Source organism: Pseudophryne corroboree, chromosome 6 (assembly GCF_028390025.1).
Source record: "Pseudophryne corroboree isolate aPseCor3 chromosome 6, aPseCor3.hap2, whole genome shotgun sequence".
NCBI classification, from domain to species: domain Eukaryota; kingdom Metazoa; phylum Chordata; class Amphibia; order Anura; family Myobatrachidae; genus Pseudophryne; species Pseudophryne corroboree.
The window spans coordinates 803945286-803966112 of record NC_086449.1 but is presented as its reverse complement, the minus strand read 5'-3'; the positions used below and the strand labels follow the sequence as shown (position 1 = coordinate 803966112).

Below are 20827 nucleotides of genomic sequence, written 5' to 3'. Positions count from 1 at the left end.
TTCGTTACTCTTCTTGAATGTCTTGTTCTCTTTACACTAAAACAGTCGGTAGCTCTATTACCAGTAAACTAAGAATGTTCTAATGATCGCTCCATTGGTAGTACCAAATTAGCATACCGGACATGTTTTATTGTAAAATAACCTAGAACTTCATCTGATGAAATAGGTTCTTCCACAACAAAACGCATTTGTTATACTTTTTTTGGTACTTCCACTGGACCAATCTTTAAATCCTCCGCTGTTTAATTGCCGATAGCTTGTAGAATATAAGGAAGAGATCTTGCTGGCTTGCAGGCATTTGCAGGATAACATTGGCACGCACACATTACGACCCCAGATTTGGGTACATAACCAGCAGGATTTGATGGCGCGTGATTATTTAGTCATTGCCATTTACTCCCGAGACACCTAATTTATGCAACCATAGAACAAGGCTTGGTGTTTTATACGTATGAAGTGAAAGCTCAGGAGTTTTGCTAAAAGCGCGTGTGTGTGCGCTCTCTAGCGGGTGTATCAGACTAGAATACGGAGAAGAACTTTCTATTTTAGGTTATTCTGTGCAGTCAACCCATTCAAAGATCCCCAAGTACGGTGCTGACTTTTACAGTGCATGTCATTTGCTCTAATACTGGTGTTTCCTTTTCTGTCTGTTTCAGGTGATGTAGCTGTGAAAATGCTGAATGTAACCGCACCAACGCCTCAGCAACTACAGGCCTTTAAAAATGAAGTCGGAGTGCTCAGGTAACATTATAGGCCGGTATCCCAATTTGCCGGCGTTAATTTACTTTGTGGCAAAAAAAACCCGGTCTAAAATAGACCGCCATTATATTGGGCTATTCAATTAAAGCCTATTTTTAATGTGTGGTGTGTGTATATATAACCGGTTTCCGGGCAATAGCATGTTGGGATCCAGGATATGTTCCAGGACCCCATATTATAGCGCAAGAACCGGTGTCTGAGGGCTACTTATCGGGAATTCTGCGGGCACGCAAAGCCTAATCCTCGATAAGTGCTGACGATCAGGGGCTAATTGGATAGCACCGGGGGAATCCATTAACCACCTACTTTGTTGATGTAACAATTATTTTTGGGCTGGCACTGTTAAATCGAAGTGTATTCCATGGATAATACAGGCTCCACTTATTCAGCAGATTGCTGGGGGTTACATCCTATCAACTGTACAGTAGCGGGAGAAGATAGTCACAGATGTGGTGACCTTGCATTTGTAATAATCTTGCAGTAGCTTAGGTTCTACAGATGTGTCCTCGAACATCTAACCTCAATATGCCACGCAGTGCAAGATGCCTGGCGTGAGTGAGCCGCTGGGTCTCGTGCAACTGTGCTAGCGTCTGGGTCCTTTTTGTGCTGAAAATACGTCTTGGTTGTAAATTGATGCGACTAGGACGCACCAGGAGACTGTGCTGATTAATTTGATAGGCTGCGTCCCATCCAAGGATCAATGTGCTGTGTGCCGAGAGATGCTCTTCTGCGTGCCACTGCTATGAAACACATTTATTTGCACTACTGCCAATTTCAGTCATCTTGAACCATTCTCCTTTGACCTCTCTAATTAAAAGGCATTTTGCTCACAGAACTACCACTCCCTGGAATTTTTCTTTGGCTTTGCATATCATTGTCAAATCTGTGGACCTGAAAATCACAAATCTGTAGTCTCTGAGATACTCAAATCTCACCAACACTCGTTGCACAATTAAAGCCCCTTAGATCACATTTCTTCCCCTTTCTGGTGTTTAGTCTGAACAACTGAACCTCTTGACCATGTCTGCAAACTGTATACATTTGGCTGGTAAGGTATTTGCATTAACGAGAAGGTGTACCTAGAAATCTGCTATTGAGTGTGTAATGTCTGATTATAAATAACTGGTAATCCACAGTGAATGTGATTATTTTTTTATTTCTTTTTTGGGGGGCGATCTGTTGGCAATGTGTGTGGTTTGTTGATACTCTGACCCCTTTGTTACAGGAAAACACGACATGTAAACATCCTGCTTTTCATGGGCTATTCTACCAAACCCCAGCTGGCAATAGTGACCCAGTGGTGTGAGGGCTCCAGCCTCTATCACCACCTTCACATCATAGAGACCAAATTCGAGATGATTAAGCTAATTGATATTGCACGGCAGACTGCACAAGGCATGGAGTAAGTAGCGCTTTATGGCACTAGGTATAATGACTGATTATGTCCAGTTTCCGTCTTACTGGCCATGCTGTAACACCTCGTTTCTGTTTGTTTTTCAGCTACTTGCACGCCAAGTCGATCATCCACCGAGATCTGAAAAGCAATAGTATCCTTTTCAAGCGTGGCAGCGGTTTCTGGTATACTTGTCCCCTCCATAATAGTCCTGAAATTGCACCATTTTATTTTGCCGGTCTCCGTGCCTCAGTAACGTAGCTTGTGCTACGTTCTCATCAATATCTGTTCACTGCAAACAAATGACTTCACGGTGTCATTACACGCACTTTACTGGGCGTACTCGGGACCATAGGTTTAGTCCACAAGATCTCTGCATGCACCATGGGAGCTGCCGTCACAGTTTTTAATGAATGTTTAACAGGTTTTTATTTGCAGTTTCACAGATATCCATGGAGTTTCTAGGCAGGCTGCCTTTGTTCCCCTCCTTAACTCCGACCCCTCTCACAGATATATTTCTTCATGAAGACCTCACGGTAAAGATTGGGGATTTCGGCCTAGCCACAGTGAAGTCCCGGTGGAGCGGCTCACACCAGTTTGAGCAGCTGTCCGGTTCTATTTTATGGATGGTGAGAAAATCCTCCTCCTATGGGACTTAGGACTCTTCTCGCTGCTGTAGGCGGGTTGGGTATATAACTTAAGCAGTCCAAATTTAGACATTCAAAACAGACATCGTAATGTCGAGATGTACAATATTGAGACAGCCAAAATCTCCACATGGGCTGTAAGTCAACAGTCGATATGTATACAGTCAAATGTCGACAGGTACATAATATAGACATGGGCATAATTTAGATCTTAAAATATAGACCGTTTGAAATTTGACTACATCCCCTATACGTTCACATTATATCCTATAGCCGATAGAAATATGTCAACAAACACTGATCCTCAAATTGCCCCATTTACCAGCGTTCACACCGCACATATAACCTGGCCGGTAATTCAACCTGGGAATAAAGCGGTGTTATTCGCGGGTTGAATACCGGGTCAGTGGCTGCGTGAACGGGTCACCCAGGTCAATGCGATCCGGGACCCGTTCACTACATAGGGAAGTGGCGGCGCGGAGATGAGCTCATCTCCCAGTGCCGGCTCCGCCCCTCACCACTATAGATACCGGCCCGGCATATTGCCGGTTCGGGAAGCCAGCAGATAGGTTCCAATGCCGTCTCCCACCCGAGAATGCCCCGTTTCCAGTTCCCGGGTGGGATTCAGCATTGGAGATGTGAAAGCGGTATGACTTTGTTACTTAGCCACCCCAAAACTGCACACAATTCCTTTGTGACAATAAAATGGTACACTATAATACTCCTTTCACATCGCCAAAATAACCCGTTATTGCCGGGTTGAGGTGCAGCGTGAAAGTGCCAAAGTGAATAACCCGGATCTAGCAACACGTGTTAAAAGAAGGGTTAAACATGGTCCTGATCTGGGTCGTTGTGCAGTGTGAAAGCCTCTGACCCGGGATATTCAACCCGGGTCTCAGAAAAAGGTCCCGATTGGCTGTTTGTGTGTCTGCTCAGAGCAGTCCCCAGCCTCTCCTTTTATTTATATTGAAACCTCATCTGTGAGCCAGAAAAGTCCATTTTAAATCGGTGTTTAACATGGGGGAATAACCCGGGTCGAAACTGCAATGTGAAAGGGTCTGAGGCGGGTCGGACCCGGGTTTGCGATCTGAAAGAGGTATACTAAACTAATACCCCTTTCACACTGCCAATGCCAGATCCCACCCGGGAATTGGAAACTGGTCCTTCCTAGGTGGGATCCGGCATTGGCCGCTGGCTTCCCTGACCCCGCAATATGCCGGGCGGGTTGCCATAGCGGCGGTTGTTGGGGGGGGCGGAGCCGGAAGTGGCGGCGGCACAGGGAGATGAGATCATCTCTGCGCCGTCTCTCACTGTTGTAGTGAACGGGTCCCGGGTCGAGCCCGTTTACTCTGCCATTGACCTGGTATTCAACACTCGAATACCACTGCTTTATTCCCGGGTTGAGTTGCCTGGTCAGGCGACCTGCGATTTCGGCTATGCCACTTTCACAACGCACGCTGACCTGTGTCGACCCGGCAATATGCCGTGTCAATACCGGGTTATTTGTGCAGTGTGAAAGGGGTATACGATGCAAAATTGTATGACAGGATTTCGCCATTGCAAATTGAGGTGTTCTGCGCATAACCCTGATATGGTTATAGGAATCCTGTAGCTTCCTGTGTGTAATGTACAGTGATCAGTGCACCAAAGGTTCTATCGGGTGTTATCACCATGGGGCCGTCCGGCAGCTACACATCTGAATACCCCGGGTCTGCATCCTTTCTTTCCTGCTCTTCATCGGTCATACTTTAGGCTCTGACTACGCGTGGCCTTTCACTTGTCTGATTACAACTCCCAGTATCCTCGGATTTCCCAGTCTACTTTAGCTCATACTTAACCGTTTCCCATTTCTGTTCAGTGTGTTGAAGTTAAGGCCCTTTTCTAAGCCATAGTTGTGAGTAATAACACATTTCTCATATATAACACTGGTATAGCCCTGAGACTTACAGCATCTAAACCTGCTCCCATTCTTCACAAATCTGTCTGACCCCGCTGCTTTTGGTCTGTCTGTCCCTAGGCACCGGAGGTCATTAGGATGCAGGACAAAAACCCGTACAGCTTTCAGTCCGATGTCTACGCGTTTGGCGTAGTTCTGTATGAATTAATGACTGGGCAGCTGCCTTATCAAAATATCAACAACCGAGACCAGGTAATTGTTTTATTTTTAAACCATTAGCATTTTTCTTTTCTTTTTCTTTACTATGTTGTGTTTTATTGTGTTTATTTTTGTTTTATTTTTTACAAGAGCAGATCCAGAGTTTTTACTGATCATTGAGCAGTTCCATTCTGTATCACATTTCTTAGGTCCTAGTACAGTGGTTCCCCTACTAGATGCTGTGGGGCACTTCCAGAAGTGCCACAGGTTGGGGAGTCCAGCCTGTTGCAAATTATTTATGGTCCATGGTCATAAAATATTTGGACAAAGCAGCAGTACAGCACAGTCCAGTACCACATAGCTGAACCTAAAAGCCCCATACACTAGAACGATAATGCCCGATTCCAGCCAATTTAGGGCATTCGGGCCGATATATATCGGGTGAAATCGGGCATTTTGGATGCGTTTCCGATCCGATGCACGTTCCCGTGAGGGTCGGATCGGCTCCCCTAGATCGTTAGTGCTGCACTCGTGATATGTTTGTTCCCGCAGGCATAGCTGGGATCGCATACGATATATTGCATGCAAAATGTACCAAATCGTATGGAACCACTCCCGGGAAATCGCCTCCGACTTTAGCCTCAGACATATCGTTGTAGTGTATGGGGCCCTTTAGGATGACATATGAGCACAATTTACTTCATTTAATTAAAAAAAAAAAAAAATCTCAATTTCTCAAAAGCAAACCTTTGGCCCATGGGTGCCCTGAAAAAATGCTGATACTCTCGCTGTAACTCGGGAGTGTTTGGCAACCGCTGTCCTAGTGCATTTATTTAATACTTACAGCACCCTGAGTGTGTTTGGTTGTGGTTATTATAAGTGATCAACCTGCTACTTTATGGTTGTTCAGTATTTGTATCAATCATCCCAGTTGAAACACGTCGGCTCTTTCATTTTATTTCTTCATCAGTCTGGTTGTGTGAATGCTTTTTGTTTCTATGCAGTACTGTCTTAGCACCATTGATTGTAAAATTAATTTAGACTTTTTACTGTATATCAATTTGGGCACGTTTCTGACATCTTTATAGTCCGAGACGCATGAAGCTGTGTTCGCCAAGTTCATTATATGACGAAAATAACAGGATTATATTGGGAATTTTTTTTTTTTTTTACATATTTGTTTTTGCTTTTGAAGATTATATTTATGGTTGGGAGAGGATATTTGGCTCCGGACCTCAGCAAAGTTCGGAGTAACTGTCCCAAAGCAATGAAGAGGTTAATGGCAGACTGTCTAAAGAAGAAGAGGGATGAGCGGCCCTTATTTCCACAGGTAAAGAAAACATGGGCGAGAGCGTACTGGCAAGGACTGGTGTTTACTGGAAATAGACTGTGACCTCCAGCCGTTTACACTTTGTCCACGGCCGTACGATGTGCAGTGTTTACAACACACACACACGTGCAATTTACACAACACGACTTCTTAGAATTGTAGACAAGCGAAGCTAACATTGTGTAACATACTCGCGTAGGACAAACAGAGCTTCAAACAGTCCCTCCACTTCCGCCCATAGGTACAGATGTGTCCTCTTCTTCCTAGCGTCTTTGTGCCATATGGCGCGAGACCCGTTCTGGTGTACAAGTACAGCAGTCACCAGTGGCCAGTGTACACAAGCAATGTCGTTTTGGTTGCTTCAGCAGTGCAAATAAAATGCACGTTTTGAGTGAATAGGACGCTTGATACGGCCAAGTCGAATTGACCCTGGAGCGCCAGAGAGGGGCTAGTTGGCGCTACTTGATACACAGTACGAGGCTGATTCTATGGAGGGGGTGGGGGAGCAAGTAACTATGGGGGTCATTCCGCGTTGATCGCTAGCTGCCGTTGTTCGCAGCGCAGCGATCAGGCAAAAAAATCGGCACTTCTGCGCATGCGTATGGTGCGCAGTGCGCACGCGCGACGTACTTTCACAAAAGCCGATGCCATTTCACACAAGGTCTAGCGACGCTTTTCAGTCGCACTGCTGATCGTTGAGTGATTGACAGGAAGTGGGTGTTTCTGGGTGGTAACTGACCGTTTTCGGGGTGTGTGTGTGTAAAAACGCAGGTGTGTCAGATAAAAACGCAGGAGTGGCTGGGGAAATGGGGAGTGGCTGGCCGAAGGCAGGGCGTGTATGTGACGTCAAAACAGGAACTAAATAGTCTGAGGTCATCGCAAGGTAGGAGTAGGTCTGCAGCTACTATGAAACTGACAATTATACAATAAACAAACAAGGAGCGCTGAAACCAGATATAAAATATATTTTGTACAACTTTATTAAAATATAATCCACATATATGACCACATTTAAAATAAATATAAGAATTACTTAAATCCTGTGCCTCTGACTCAATATAAATGTCCGTTAAGATTTTTATATAAATCCATCCATATATGTACTGAGGTAAGTCTATATCAATTTCTCATGAGGATATATTTGGCATCCAAATTATATAGTCTCTGTGACCCAGTTTCTTATAACCACATATGCATGTGTGTCCACGGGGGAGAGCGCTGTGATGTTTAGATGTCTCCAGCGGTATGCTACGACCCCGAATTAGCAGTGTGAGCTGATGGATACTCACGGCAGCCGCAGCTGTGATAGTAAGATGTCTCCAGCGGTATACTGCGACCCCGGAATGATATAGCTGCAATGTGAGCTGATGGATACTCACAACTGCCGCAGCTTGTAATGAGCGGGGAGCGTGCCTCTTTAGCCAGGTCACGCTTCAGCAAAAACCCCGATTAGCGGCTCGCCGGCCAATGATGCAGCCACAGAGAGAAGTAAGGAGTCGTCAGACAACAGGATTCAGGTGATAAGTGCCCTCCTAGGGCTGATCGTTGAGTGATTGACAGGAAGTGGGTGTTTCTGGGTGGTAACTGACCGTTTTCGGGGTGTGTGTGTGTAAAAACGCAGGTGTGTCAGATAAAAACGCAGGAGTGGCTGGGGAAATGGGGGAGTGGCTGGCCGAAGGCAGGGCGTGTATGTGACGTCAAAACAGGAACTAAATAGTCTGAGGTCATCGCAAGGTAGGAGTAGGTCTGCAGCTACTATGAAACTGCACAGTTGTTTTTTTAGAAGCAGCGCTGCGATCCTTTTGTTCGCACTTCTGCTAAGATACACTCCCAGAGGGTGGCGGCTTAGCATTTGCACTGCTGCTAAAAGCAGCTAGCGAGCGATCAACTCGGAATGAGGGCCTATGTCTTCTAACAAACCAAGTTATGATGCAAGAGGGTGCAAATGCAGTATTTTGTTTGCATGCAGGGTATATATCTGCTGTTTTTGCTTTTAGTCCACAAATACTGGCTGCTTTTTTTTTTCTTACACCGCAACTTAGACTTGAGTTTGGACACACCCCACCTAAATGTAAATCTCTGCATAGTTCATATCTACCCCACCTGCAGTGCAGCATGGTTTTACCAGGTGCGAAGTTACTTAGAATCCGCCTCTATGTGAGGATACACCTGTACTTCCTGCAGGATTCCGTTCGTCTAAGTCCACCTGAAAGGGAACATGCGGCATATCCTCTCCCTTTATAGCGCTGTGCGCAGGATACATTGTATATGCTACATAGGAGGGGGGTAATAATAGGAAGAGGGCTTACAGAAACTTAAATTAACTTATAAGACATTACTCTGCACAAAAGTGTGTGATTTTTAGGTGTGAATTTATGGTCCCATCATGATTTAAGTGCCACAGGTGTCCGATTATAGGCCAGTGAGCACAGAATGATGGAAAGTAAGTCCCCACAGAAGGTTTTGCTAAATCATGTTTTTGGCTTTTGTTTTCCTCTTAGATTCTAGCCTCCATTGAACTCCTGGCCCGGTCATTGCCAAAAATTCACCGCAGTGCATCTGAACCGTCGTTGAACAGAGCCGGCTTCCAGACGGAGGACTTCAGTCTGTACGCTTGCGCTTCTCCAAAAACGCCCATCCAGGCTGGTGGATATGGTGGGTTCACGATACACTGGCTGTAAGAGCAACAAAGTGACGCCAAGTGTCGCACGTCCTGCGGGCAGGAGTCGGAGAATGTCTGTGTTGGCAGTTCAGTGTACAGAGAATCTGTGTATTGTTTAAATGTGTTTCTGTACTTTAAGTTAATTCATAATTTATATTTATTGTGGTTTATTTTTTATTTTTTTTGTGTGTACAGTCTGTTTAGCAGAGGCACCGCAGAAATAAAAGCTCACCCGGTGTCCCTTCAGCAGCATGGTTAATTGATTTATTAAGCGTGTGTGTGGTTTTTGGGGGGAGGGGGGGGGGGGTTAGTGTTTTTTATATAGTTTTTGCTATTTTCTGTTTTATTTTATTTTTGTTTTCTATATTTTGCCTACACACCTCAAAGACCACAATTTCTGTCTTTGGGGAAGGCTTATGAGCTGTTATTCAGCCTTTCAGTTTCTAATTGATAGCCGCAATCCTAGTAGACTGAATACAGGTAAAAGCAGCAGCTGTCCGTTAGTGGCATCGCCTAGTTCTCAGCCATTCTCTTTTTTGCTTTGCTTAATGTCAGATACTTCTGCTTTTCCTTGATCCTACAACTTCACACTTGATGTAAATTTAAAGGGGAGCTAAACACAAATATGAAGCCTCTTCACTTCAAATGTCCACTTTGGTTATCTGATTGCGGATAATGTAGGTGGTAAATGGGTAATGTTAAAGCCATACCACGCCACGCGATATGACCGAAAGCTAAATGTATGTATTTATAGACTTTGCAGCTGCTTCTTACAGGTGTTTTTTAGGAGTCTTCTTTGGTTTTCTGCAGGTATCACAGTTGATGCCACGTCATTTAAAATCATAATTTCAACAGCGAGGAGTATAATGTGAATTGTGAAGTTTATTTTGTTACCACAATCACTGGTGGTTATAGTGTATCATGAAGGCGAATGATACAAGCGTGTCCTAGAAATGACGGTGGGCCTTTATTAATCAATATCCGCTCTGAGAAATCTGCAGATTTTCCCCTTCTGTTGTCTTGGCGGTAGTTTTTGCTGCCATTTTGGGGTGGCTTCTGACTCCCGCCATACATATATAGCCCTAATAAGTGAGGTGGGCAGCAGCTGTTATGCCATATGCCAGCTTCCAATAGGAAATCCCACTTCGTTCAACATTCTCATTGTTGATAAGCTTTGCAGGAACATCCAGGTTACCTATGGGCAATAGTTTCTGCTTGTTCAGTTTCCGCTTTGCATCTCGTGATCGTGAAATAAAATCACAGTAGTCCTTGTAGGACTTTTCAGGCAGAAACCCTCTGGATAGGATGTTCATATGGATCCCTTGCTAGTTTTTCCTTGTACGCGTGCGTGCGTGTGTGTGTGCACACACAGCAGGTGCGAGTGTTGCAGCCTATCCTTTGCATGCTTCCTGTTTGCTACTAACACATCTGGCTTGTGGTCAGTGCAAGCGTCAGACTGACTTCTGCCTGTGGTAAACCTGATTCTTTTGTGCTCCCCCCGCAGGAGAATTTACAGCCTTCAAGTAACGGCACAGTCAGCACAAGCAACCTCCTCTTACTACTTGCAGTAGTCTCGTGTTCCTCTAGTTTCCTAGCACTGGGACTACATACAAAACAAGCAGATAACACACCCACATTCTAAGAGGGAGCAGCATGAACATCAAAGGAACAGGGGTAGAAGGGTAAGGTGCCCAGCGAGACCTCTGTGTTCCTCGGGGAACGGGCCCTGCATTGCTCTTCAGTACACCCCTTACCAGTGTATACACAGCGGAGGAGAGACTTGACCGTGGCAAAGAGGAGGTGGATTTTCTTCATCGCGGAGGCTGTGTGTTTCTGACTCTCTCTAAATTACTAACACTGGTGCCCTTCTGTTCTGTGTGGGTTCTGCTCCAATCATAACGGGACTATCTGCTGAGATTTTACATTTCTTTTGCTGGAAAATAAAATGCTGGATCTCCTTTCACCCCTCCCCTCCCAAAATTTAGAATCTCCCACCCTGGTGGTAGAAGTTAAATCCACACCACTTTTTGAGCTGAGAAACCATTTTATGTGCTGAACCAATAGTCTCTCTTCGCCATTCAAGAAGAGCGACGACATCACTGAGGTTTGAGGCGCTTGGTGATGTCACTGGTTCCTAGTAAAGTGATATTGACTCCTCCCCCAATATGGCTGACCTCACTGCTGTGTAGGTGATTAGTCCCCCAACAGAGAAGCCTGGCTAAGCCTCTTAAATCAGGTTTGTAATGTTTGTACTTTTTTAAAAGGCACCAACAGTCTTTATCTGTAGGTGCTTGTCATAATAGTTGCAGAGTGCTGTACTCTGGTGATTTCAGCCATTGTTTCATAGTTAACTAATTGTCTTTGTTTTTAAATGTATTATTCGTTTTTCCTTTACTTGAGTGCATTTAATATGGCAATGCTTCCAAAAGACTATTTTTGAATTTGAGAAGAAACCTATTTATTTAAGCGACTCGTGCACATTGCTCCGTCTTAGTGGCAGTTCCGGTAGTCCTGTGTTACTTTGCAGTAACAGAGATATGGGAAAAGACAAAAATCTGTTGTAAAGGAGATTCTGCATTTTATTTAATCTGTTTTGTCTCTTCTGTTATTTTATACTGTTCACTTGTCATTCTCCCTTCTTCCTGTTCTCTCTTATGTCAATGCAACAATTTTATTTTTATTTTTTGGTGGGAAACTGTTGCGGGAGTTTTTACCCCAATCTGCTCTGGTGTTAACTTTTTTTTTTTTTCTTCTTTTTTCTTTCTGGTGAGCCTTTGCATTGACTGAAACGGACTTGTTTGTGTTTACGGATTATTAATCTTAGAAGACGTAATTTTATAGAATGGATTTTGTGTCACGCTGTGTAACATGGGTGGTTCCCAAGAAAACAAAGTTTTACATTCCATGCCGAGTAGTCATCTACTACCTTACTCTTTCCATTTCCCTAATTTGCAGCACATCGTCTAGTGTGTACAGTCTTTGGGTAAACCTGTCCCAAATTCTCATAATAATGTCCATTAACCAACTAATGCTCACAGCACTTGACATGGTGGTACAAAATAGGTTACAAAAATCACAAATTTCAGTTTTGAAGATATTTTTAATTCATTTTTTCCCCTCACATTTTTGGAAGAAACTCGTTTCGCATTTCCTAGAATGATACTTTATAAAGTGCTGGACAGGCCGATGGAACCAGTGACTCATACTGGCCATGTTCTATATTGTCTGTGTGTGTATGTTACGCTACTGGTACCACCGTGAAGACTAAATATTTATGTACTCCAAAGCTTACGCAGTAGCACATGACGAGGTCATATTTTATTTTTGTTCTGTACAGCTGAAAAATTCTTTTTACTTTATGCTATTTATTTAATTTATTTTGCTATGTAAATTTTGAGTTTGGCCAGAGATTTTGTATATGGTAACCAGAGACGTTGCTTGTGTGTAATGGACCGTTTTCTGTTTTATCCCCATCCTCTTTACCTAGAAGTGTATGTCTTATATTCTGTCCTGTATGCAAGGGGAGCGTAAACCATTTGTTTACTTTCAGGTTTTTTTTTATAGGCTACTTTTGGGTCCGGTTTAAAAAAAAAACTAAATTTATTGGTGGTGCACAGTAGGTTTGGAAAGTGTCCGTCAGGGGGACTCATTCTAATGAGCATGGAGTCCTGCAGTTTAAGTCCTGACCCACATTTTAATAATCCTTGGATATGGAGCCTTTGGTTCCAGCTCTTGAATGATGAAAGTGGTGCGTAGACACTACAAAGCGGTAATTATTGTGCATTTAGTAATTAAAGGATCTGTGCTCTAAAGTTTACCTGTACCACAGATCAGAACATTTTGGGGGTTTTTAATAAAAAGTCTGTATTTAACTTTTCCCATTCCTCCTCAGTCTGTCTGGTGCCTCCATCCTCTTTCCTATAAAGCATATTAGTTGATGTTTCGGCAGTCCTGCGGGTTGAAGACTCTATTTTTATTTACGTTTTTGTTTTTTGTTTTTTTTACTTCTTGAAAGTTACGGTTTGTGTTTTGGGAGGTTTTTCTCATGTGAAAGTCTTTATCTGTAAAAAAAAAAAAAAAGCTAGTAAACCATATGCCTTTGTAATCCAATTTTTGGACCAGGGGTTATAGAATTGAACACTGATTTGAGGAACTCAGGCTTCCAACGACTCCTCCTTCTCCCCCCCCCCCCCCCCCCCCCTCATCTCTGTTTAGCACATCTCCAGCACGAGTCTTCTAAATGCAGCCCTTTACACCTATATGTTACTGTACGTAATGCCAGTCATGGACTCACAGTGCAGAATCAGGTTGGAAATACTGGGGGCTATGTATAAAAGTGGTGTGTAAATGATAATAAAGACCATATTTACAAATGTTTACATTGTGTCCATTACACCACTTTTTACCGTGTACCAGTCACCATAATATTTCATATACAAAAGGATTTATTTTTAAATATATAAATATATAACTTCATGCCTGATATTTTGTTCCAGAAACTCACTGTTTATAGATATTCTTCAGTCAAGTCTTTTAACGTTCCTGTTTGTTTTGTCTGGCATCTGCATTCAATGAGGATTTAGCTTCAATCGCTTCTGTGGGGTTTTCGTTGAATAGCATCGCCCTCTTTGATATGTACTGTGGACCCTCGGCTACATGTATAGCAGAGTCCGCCACTGGGCGAGCTGGATTATTGGTGGGGGGGGGGAGGGCAGGGCAGTTAACAAGAAGTTGATTGACCAATGATGTTGCTGTAGAAACCAGTTGACTTTGAAAGATTTCATCACGAGTCACAATGGTTGCCCGTTTTTATACTAAAGGAGCTCACTGCAGCATCAGTTGTAGACACACATGGGTGGGAATTACTTTCACTGTGTGAATTATTGGAAGTGTCCCCGCAGAGTATATCTGGTACTTCCATTATGCTTTAATCTTGTATTTCTACATTTCCCTCCATGAACGGAAGTTAATTTACACTGTGAGACCATTTCTCCCATGTATTGTTTGCGTTGGTTAAGCCAAAGTACTGTAAACCAAACATTTGGTGGTGGTCCTCTTCCGTGTTTTGCGTTACGGTTTTTCCCAGGAAGCGCTGGTTCTTTTATACTTCTGTGTAGTCCTCTGTGAGACTTTGACTCTTGGTGCTAGCGTCATGGGAAAGTGTGTTAACAGGACACTCTTCTGTTTGAAAATACCTACAACAATGTTGGAGTGCTGGAACGTACAGTTAATGTTCTTATTTCTTAGTGCATCATTGTTTAGCAGGTCCATTGTGTCTCTACCAGATCCCTTCTCATCAGTTAGTCTCCCATGGTGAGGTCACTAGCTCTGTTTGCTCATGATGTTGACCGGAGACTGTAGAAGACACCAGTCTACGTTGAGTAGAAATGATGCAGTTTGGATGGCGTACCTTTTTTACGAAATCTACACCTTTCAAGCATCATTTCATTAGACATGACAAGTTCTTTGCAAATTTTGTTTGGTGGGTAAGTGTTAAAACAAAGTTTGCATCATGTGGCATCCCAGCAAAACCCATGTCCTCATCCAGCAGTTATTTTATTTCCAGTGTCCTTGCCCACAGTGCGACTAGACTCCTTGCCTTGGGTAAGTTAGAGCACAACCTTTTGTTGTTTTCAGAAGTAACTCTGACAAGATTTTAACAGGTTGACGCCTGCCAGGAAGAAAGCTGTATATTTAGTAAGAGCTACAAGAGGGTATGTACAAGTCATTAGGTTCATCTGAAGGTGGATGACCCCTCTGAGTGGATTTGGTAGGACGGCTCTGCGGTTGGAAGATGTTCTTGTGATTTGGTTGTTTTGTCTCTAGATTGAGTTTGTTAATTTTATAGAAGGCAGATACACCCCCTCTTCAGGTTGTGATGAAATGTTGCATGGTGGCCATTTTAATTTTTGTGGGACTGTCAGATTAAATATATTAAATTGTTCTGTCTTAGCATTTAGTGGTTGATGAGATGATGTCTCCGCTTCCTACTGTTGCAACTTGAGTTTGCTGAAGTGCGCTGGAACACCAGCTGTTAGACACCAGGGCGTCCTTAATATGATCTATCCGGTCAGCTGGATTTGTCTGCAGGTGTGCATAAAGGCAACATCCAGTATCATGAAGGCTACTTTACCGATGTTACACCTTTCCTGTCTGTGAGTTTTATATATACAGCCTGTCTTTCCAAGACAGCAGTTAGATTTCCAAAATAGATCCTATTAACCGCTAATAGGTAAAAAATAGCTCCTCAAAAGCGACATTACCCTTTTAAGGTGCCTAGGTTTAATCTGCCTGGCTCCGTGTCAAATATTACCATGTTCCGCCAAATTTTTGTAAATGGCCTCCAGGACACTTGACCATATTGCCCTAGGAATATAGGCTGCCTTCATTGGTATGTTTATAAGGAACAGAGCACAACTTGGTTTCTCTTTCATGATGTTACAAAGACTGCATTGTCTCTTACGGATGCACAGCGTTTTATGTCCACTGATGTTACAAACCTAATTCTCTCTTACGAACCACCTCAAAGCTAAAAGATGCACCTGACCATTATCCAGGTGTGTTGGAACCATAATCCTTTGCTCCTACTCTTCCCTTCCACCCACCTTATTTATTTTTGAATGTACTGGCTCAAATTTTTGTCTGCAAGAAGCTGCATCACTCAAGGGGTCCTTGCAGCACCATATAAACATTTGGGGAAAGTGATGGTGTATGGCCATCTCTCCGTAATTAATTTTCTTCTTTTTTTTTTCTTCTTTTTTTTCTCTGTTTTGAAAAAATGTCAATGTACAATGTGTATATATTTATCATTGTTTATACGGTGAAGTTTTAGTTTAGAACGTTACTACAGCAAGTGCAATAAATGAAAAAGAAAAAAAACTGTGAATAATTAAACATCCATGTACACCACTTTCATTGTCCATCGTCTCTCATTGCATGCGAGTTGCTGTCTGGCTTTCCAATGTCATTGTTAAAGTATTTACCTGAGGATACAGCTTTGTTCCTGGACATTTGGCTTCCTTCTAGCGCGTTACTGAAGCAGAATGAGTATTAAACCCAAAATCTAAAAATTAAAATACACAAAGCTGCCATTGGATGAAAAAAATCTCTTCACCTTTTTGTTTTCTCTATTTTGAGTGTAGAGAAATGGTCTCCATTTGTATACACTTACCATTTGGTGTCTGGTTTTCTATGGTTTACTTACTCAGTCATTTAAGATCCCTACTAGAACCTTTTCCCTGGCAACCTCGTAAAGCAAAGCTTGTTACCTGTAAGGCAGTATAGAGGTAATCTCAGTGCATGTTGAGCTGACGATTACACTTACAGGTATATTTACTAAAGGTGTGTGTGTATATGTGTGTATGTATATATATATATATATATATATATATATATATATATATATATATATATATATATATATATATATATATAAATAAATGTGTGTGTATATTTCTCATACGTCCTAGAGGATGCTGGGGTCCACTTCAGTACCATGGAGTATAGACTGTTCTGCAGGAGCCATGTGCACTTTAAGACTTTTCAAGGGTGTGCACTGGCTCCTCCCTCTATGCCCCTCCTCCAGACTCCAGTTTTAGAATTGTGTCCAGGCAGACTGGATGCACTCCAGGGCAGCTCTACTGAGTTTCTCTGAAAAGACTTATGTTAGGTTTTTTTATTTTCAGGGAGGACTGCTGGCAACAGTCTCCCTGCTTCCTGGGACTGAGGGGGCAGAAGTAGAACCAACTTCCTAAAGAGTTTCATGGCTCTGCTTCTGGCTGACGGGACACCATTAGCTCCTGAAGGGTACTGAACGCTAGCTGTGCCTAGATGCTAACTCCCACAGCACGCCGTCACCCCCCTTGCAGAGCCAGAAGACAGGTGAGTGTTGGAAGAGAGATCTTCAATCAAGGTGACGGCTAAAGGTACCGCGCTGCTGGCGGGAGCGCAGCGCGCCATGTTGCCCACACATACACAGGCACTGCAGGGCGCAGCGCCTTGGGCAGCATGAAACCTAATAAAACTGGCAAATGAAGGGACATAAAGATGCTCAGGCACAGTCCTACCCCCGCCAGTATAAAAATGTACCTCATAAATGCTGAGGAGAAACGAGCCATTGCAGGGGCGGAGCTTCCTCCTCAGTCAGCCAGCACACTGCTCAGCACCATTTTCTTTCTATCCTCAGGCAGAGACAACGCTGGTCCTCCTCCACTACTGAATACAAGTATCCGGGTGCAAAACAGGGGGGGCACAGTGAAATTGGTGCTTTACATTGTGTATTTACATTACAAAAAGCGCTGTATGTCAGTGGGCATTTTGTGTTCACAGGCATTGTGTTACTGGCGCTGGGTTTGTGAACTGGCTGCTCCTATCTGTGTCCTGACAGATTTTACTGTGGGTCTGTCCCCTATAAGTCCCGGAGTGTCTGTGGTGTGTTTGTGCACGTGTGTGACATGTCTGAGGCAGGGAGTAATTTTAGGGACACAGTGAAAATGTGGTGGCGCTGCCGGCACACCACGAACCTGCATGGGCGAAAGAAATACGTGATAGTGTGAATCATATCAGTAGGAGATTAGATAAGTCTGAGTCTCATGCAGAAAGCTGGAGAAAATTAGTTGAAGATCTGATTTTTTCCAGGGTTCTGCTGTTTCATCCGTAGGCGACCCCTCTGGGTCACATAAGAGAACGTTGCAAACATTGTACATACTGATACCGACATGGACTCTGATTCTTGTGTCGACGATAGTGACTCCAGGGAGATAGATCATAAATTGGCAAAAGACATACAATATATGATTGTTGCTATAAAGGAGGTCTTAGAAGTTACGGAAGCCCCTACTGTACCTCAGGAGAAGGCTTATTTCTATAAGGAAAAGGAATGTAAGGTAACTTTCCCTCCTTCCCACGAGCTAAATACTCTTTTTCTCTTTCATCCATCTGGGGGCCGCTGCGTACTTACTGATGGGGTTAGAGTGTGTGGGATGGGAGTTTGGCACAGAACCTATAGAAACTAACTCCTCCCCCTCTAATCTCCAGCCTACCAGCAGATTACCTCCGTTTTAGTTTTGTGTCTGAGGAGTACAGGCACAGTTTTTTTGCCTATAGTTTTTAGCTAGGTTTCTTTTGATTTCTTTTTAGTTTTGTTCCATACTTAGTCCCGGTGACAAGTATAGTTAGAGTGGGGTTAGCTAGATAAAGAATTTCTCCCACTCTGCATAGCCTCTGGGAAGCCACCATACTGAGGTCACTGGGGCTTTCTTCTTGCCGGGCAGAGCTCCGAGGAGGCACTTCTCAGGTAGGTCAGCCACAACTTGCCTGGGCAGTGTTGGGCTGTTATCTCTACTGACAGTATTTATATGACTGCTGTATCTGTAGCCTCCACTCCCCCCCCCCCCCCCCGCCCTCCCAACCCGCCCGCCCCCGTTGGTGTGTGTCTATTACGGCGCTGTAAGGTATGGTATTGACTGACATGATTAGCTGAGGGCACGTGTTTGAATGTGTCCCCGCTGCCATACACGCTACTTGAGACAGGAAGGTGAGGCAGTGGGCTCTTATTCAGGCGGAGCGAGTCTAAAGGGGATGGGAGTCCTTCCCGCTTCCGCTGCTGGTAGATCAGAAGCCGCGTCCCTAGTACAGGCGCGGAGGTCCTTTTACAGAAAGGGATTGTACAGGCTAGCCACGGCAGGAGCCAGAGGGGGAAGTAAGCACTTTCCCGCCTTGCGCTCCCGCTCAGCTGTTATTGATGTCCGCTCACCTCATTCTGTGGGGGCGGCTCTGATTTGCAGATGCCATCTTCCCGCGTAGCAGTCTTTACTGTTCCACCCATCACTGTCTGTGGGGGCGGACTCGACCAGCGGGTGCCATTTTACAACTCACTCCCTCTTTTTCAGCGCTATCTGACCAGGGAACATTGCACAACACGCTGGGGAAAATATCTGACAGTGACCTAATTCACCCTGTTATTATACAGGCGGAGATCAGAAAATACAAGTGTTTTGGGTTAAATCAGAAATTTGCATCACCCAATTTTATTTATTGTCTACCTGTGTATCAGTAATTTCACTGTCATATGGTTGTTATTTATCTCACCCTGTTTATTACACAGGTGGAGATCATGTCTTAACTAGTGTTGTGTTATTCTAACAGAGACAACAGTTGTTTACCTGTTTACAGAAGAGGAGTAGTAAGGCATAGTGTACTTTGGCATTATTTATTCCATGGTCAGTAAACCAGCAAATCGTCTAAAGGAAAGACAGGCTCAGTAGTTACTACACAGAAGCTCCAGTAGCTTTGGGGATAATGCGGTGTATTGGTAAGATAGAGTACACAGGTTTGATTCCCATATACATTTAATTACATGTTCCCAATGTGGATCCAAACTTCCTAAAGGTAGCATGGACCCAGGTACCCAATGCTCCAGGACACATGTTGCAGAGCTGCCGGGGGGTTACAGAAATCAGTCTATGTCTCCGTGGCCCAGAGACACTCCAATCCAGAATAATACGGAGGGTGTAGTGGTTAGCATTGCTGCCTCACAGCACTGAGGCCATGAGTTTGTTTACATAGAAACGTATGCATATACCAAGCAGGTTTAGATTGCTCTACAGTCTTAGCCTCTACCACCTCTGTTGGGAAGCTATTCCACTTATACCCCTTTCACACCGCAGCTTTAACCCGGTAAATTGCCGATTTTTCAGCCTTCCTAAACGGTTCTAGCTGCGATGTGAAAGGGCCACCTTGAATTTACCGTTTTCAAAATACTGGTATTTTGAAACGGTTAAAAAGCAGGGTCCTACCCGGTTCAGAACCGTTTCATTGTGCAGTGTGAAAGGCTCTGAAACGGTATTTCCAAGCCACAGGAGGTGATAGGCTGTCTCCATGTGTGATGTCACCAGGCAGAAGCAGGAAGCTGGAGGAAAAACACATCAGACACATGAGAGTGGGTTTAGAAGCGTTTTCTTACTGCAAATATATTATACAATGGCAACTTGAAGTGATGAAGAGGTGAGGGAGCTGCTAAGAATCAGAGGCGATGAGGAAATCTGCAGACAAATAACTGGGACAGTCAAGGATGCACTCATATATAAAAACATGGTTAAAATGCTTCAAGCTGCTGGGTTCCATCGTACGACTATCCAAATTATTAATAATTATTAATAATGTGTGGGCCAGAAAAGTCCATTTATAATGATAACCACTGTTTTCTATGGATGAAACGGGTTCAGTTTGAAAGGTACCAAAACGGTAATGAAATGGTAATATACTGGTTACAACATGCGATGTGAAGGGGGTTTAACTGCTCAGACCCGTTTTAAGAACCGTTTAAAGAACCGTTTCAAAAGCAGGTTTTGCGAAGTGAAAGCAGCATTATTCACTACTCTATATGTAAAAAAAAAAAAAAAAAATTAAATTCTCCCTGAACCTGCCTCCCTCCAGTTCAGTGTATGCCCGGACTGTGTGAAGTTGTATTTATTCCCTGTACTTGCATGGATTTTATTGGGGTTTCAGGACTAGTCTACGAATACCGGTATTGTCAGAATCTACCTTTCCTTACACTATGTTAGTGTAATGGGTCTGGTACTCTGTTTACTACTTAGCCATTAGTCTGGGTTAAAAATTTTAATATGTGGGACTATTTCTATTTCTTGTACTCTACGTACTTATGACTTACAAAATGGCTGGACACCGCTCGCAGCTCCTTAATCAGCTCATACTGTGCAGTGAGCCAGGTCCTTGACAGACACTATAGCTCAATTACTTCAGAGGCCAATCCTTATTTCCAAGTGGTTATAATCTCAATGGTTATGGTCGCTTCTGAGGCAGGTTTTAGTTTTACACTGCCTGGTGTCTGTCTAACATGACTTCCTTAGGTAGGATCAGGGGTGTATCTACCCATTGGCCAGGATGGCACTCGCCAGGGGCGCCAGGCAAGGAGGGGGCG

General features: G+C 43.7%; 1 protein-coding gene across 4 annotated transcripts in view; it reads left to right on the top strand.

Annotated features, from left to right (window-relative positions):
* The window catches only part of BRAF (B-Raf proto-oncogene, serine/threonine kinase), a 284434-nt gene that overhangs the window by 140767 nt on the left and 122840 nt on the right, over window positions 1–20827 (top strand). For 2 of the 4 annotated variants that reach the window (XM_063928963.1, XM_063928961.1), the window contains 8 exons: window positions 657–741; window positions 1985–2161; window positions 2260–2306; window positions 2663–2781; window positions 4817–4948; window positions 6090–6224; window positions 8726–8879; window positions 10391–15795. In XM_063928963.1, coding sequence (XP_063785033.1) covers window positions 657–741; window positions 1985–2161; window positions 2260–2306; window positions 2663–2781; window positions 4817–4948; window positions 6090–6224; window positions 8726–8879; window positions 10391–10413 — 872 coding nt within the window. In that variant the 3' untranslated portion in view covers window positions 10414–15795. Of the gene's footprint in view, window positions 1–656; window positions 742–1984; window positions 2162–2259; window positions 2307–2662; window positions 2782–4816; window positions 4949–6089; window positions 6225–8725; window positions 9133–10390; window positions 15796–20827 lie in introns of those variants that run through there. The other 2 variants (XM_063928964.1, XM_063928962.1) reach the window with 2 other exon arrangements.